Genomic DNA, 1,856 nt, shown 5'->3' with positions numbered 1-1,856 from the left:
TTAATTCGATAATTTATTCTTACAATAATACACTGTCTGTGCAACGTACCCATACTGTTTGTATTTATCCCGATGAACAATGCAAATGAATGTTAATGCATGCGCATATAAAAATCCTAAAATTGTTTGCCCATATTCATAGTTGCCCGCAGACTATATTTTACTAAAAAAGTAGCCCCTAAGGGATAAAAGTTTGGCCACACTTGATTTATATCAACTGCATTCACATGAAGTATTGACTTGATTCCAACTGTATCTAATTACTATTTTAATAGATACAATCAATCCATCCATAAATTTTAATAATTTTGCAATCTATTTATGACTATTCAATAATTAATTAAATTTAAAGAAAAAATGTTTATATTTTATTGTTAAAAAATATGGTAAGTTAACTTTTTTATACACTATTCAAATACCTGTTTAAATATTCTTATGTAATACATTTTATGCAAATTTACCTTTCAATTGAAAACTGAAATTGCTTGATGTTATTCTGTTTTCAGTATATGCTACATTACATTCAGATTCTGAAGTAAGAGATACAAATTCAGTACTTTGTTCTGTTTGATTTTCATTATCTGGTGATTGTAATGTAAATATAGCATTTTCTGTGGTAACTTCTGATCCTGTAGTAACATCAGATGCCACTGTCACAACTGCTGGATCACCATCTGTAGAATGAACTATTTGAATATTTCCCATCAGTGCAATGTTTCCATCTTGATCTGGTATCATAGTTACATTTCCTAAATCATCCAATGTAATATTTTCAACTGAAAGTTAATAAATATTTTATTACTTTAAATTATTTAATTTTGTTACATAAAAATTTAATTCTGATACATGCATTTAATATAATCATCTAACTCATTCTACTTTCACTATATACTAAATAAAAATCAAATTGATAAAATACAAACATTATAATAAAATTAATACATATTAAATTAGTTTATTTGTTACCTTAAAAATTTCAACTAATTTTAAAAAATTTTAGATTACTTTCAAATATATTTTAAAACCTCTATTTATAAAACTGCATTAACATATTGATAAAGTTTCTTTAAAATATAACCACAAATTTGTAAAATGCTTTTTATCTTTTAAATTTCATTTTTTACTAATACAGTGGAACCTCGCTTAACAAGCATAATTCATTCCAGAATCTCACTCGTACTCATCAAGCAAAACAATTATTCCCATATAAATAAATGTAAAATACAATAATGCATTCCATGCCAAAAAAATACTCAAATAGTTTATGTATAACGTGTATTCAAAGAAAATTATACTGTATTTAATTATAGCCTTTACATAGCCCAAGAATTTGGCATATTGTTTGGCGTGTTTATTATATAACGGGCTATAGTTGTTGATGTTTATATATATAAACATCAACAACTATAAACATCAACTATTATAAACATATTATAAACATCAACTATTGTTGATGTTTATAATATGTCTGAACACAAGTTCGAAAAAATGTGACTTTCCCTCTCCTGTCACTCGTTATGTGAAACGTCGCTTGTTAAGCAAGTCATTTTTTCACAATTTGTTTTGTTCATTATGCGAGATTCCACTGTACAATAATATATATTTTATTAATTAACATGTACTATACATATTTTACATTATCAATTTATATATGGTATATTTTTATCAATTTAAAATATAAGCCAGTTAAATACGCATCTATACTAAAATTCCATACAAACTAGGAAACATTAAATATCATAAACTAGCAAGTAAGCCTGGCATTGCCTGGGAAAAAATAAAGACAGACATTAAGATTATTAGATTCTTTCATACTTCTAACCCTTTATTTTATTAAATTATAGTATTTGGCAGGG

The 1,856-nt window shown here is 25.5% G+C and overlaps 1 protein-coding gene across 2 annotated transcripts in view; it reads right to left on the bottom strand.

Annotated features, from left to right (window-relative positions):
• The window catches only part of LOC111626300 (zinc finger protein ZFAT-like), a 39,516-nt gene extending 38,744 nt beyond the window's left edge, over nucleotides 1-772 (bottom strand). For both annotated transcript variants that reach the window (XM_023369622.1, XM_023369623.1), the window contains exon 1: nucleotides 462-772. In XM_023369622.1, coding sequence (XP_023225390.1) covers nucleotides 462-738 — 277 coding nt within the window. In that variant the 5' untranslated portion in view covers nucleotides 739-772. The remainder of the gene's footprint in view (nucleotides 1-461) is intronic.
• Nucleotides 773-1,856: the final 1,084 nt, after the last annotated feature.

This window comes from Centruroides sculpturatus, unplaced genomic scaffold, assembly GCF_000671375.1.
Source record: "Centruroides sculpturatus isolate CEXI.00-Female unplaced genomic scaffold, Cexi_2.0 scaffold182, whole genome shotgun sequence".
NCBI classification, from domain to species: Eukaryota; Metazoa; Arthropoda; class Arachnida; order Scorpiones; family Buthidae; genus Centruroides; species Centruroides sculpturatus.
The sequence above is the reverse complement of the archived record's forward strand: the minus strand, read 5'-3'. Positions and strand labels throughout refer to the sequence as shown.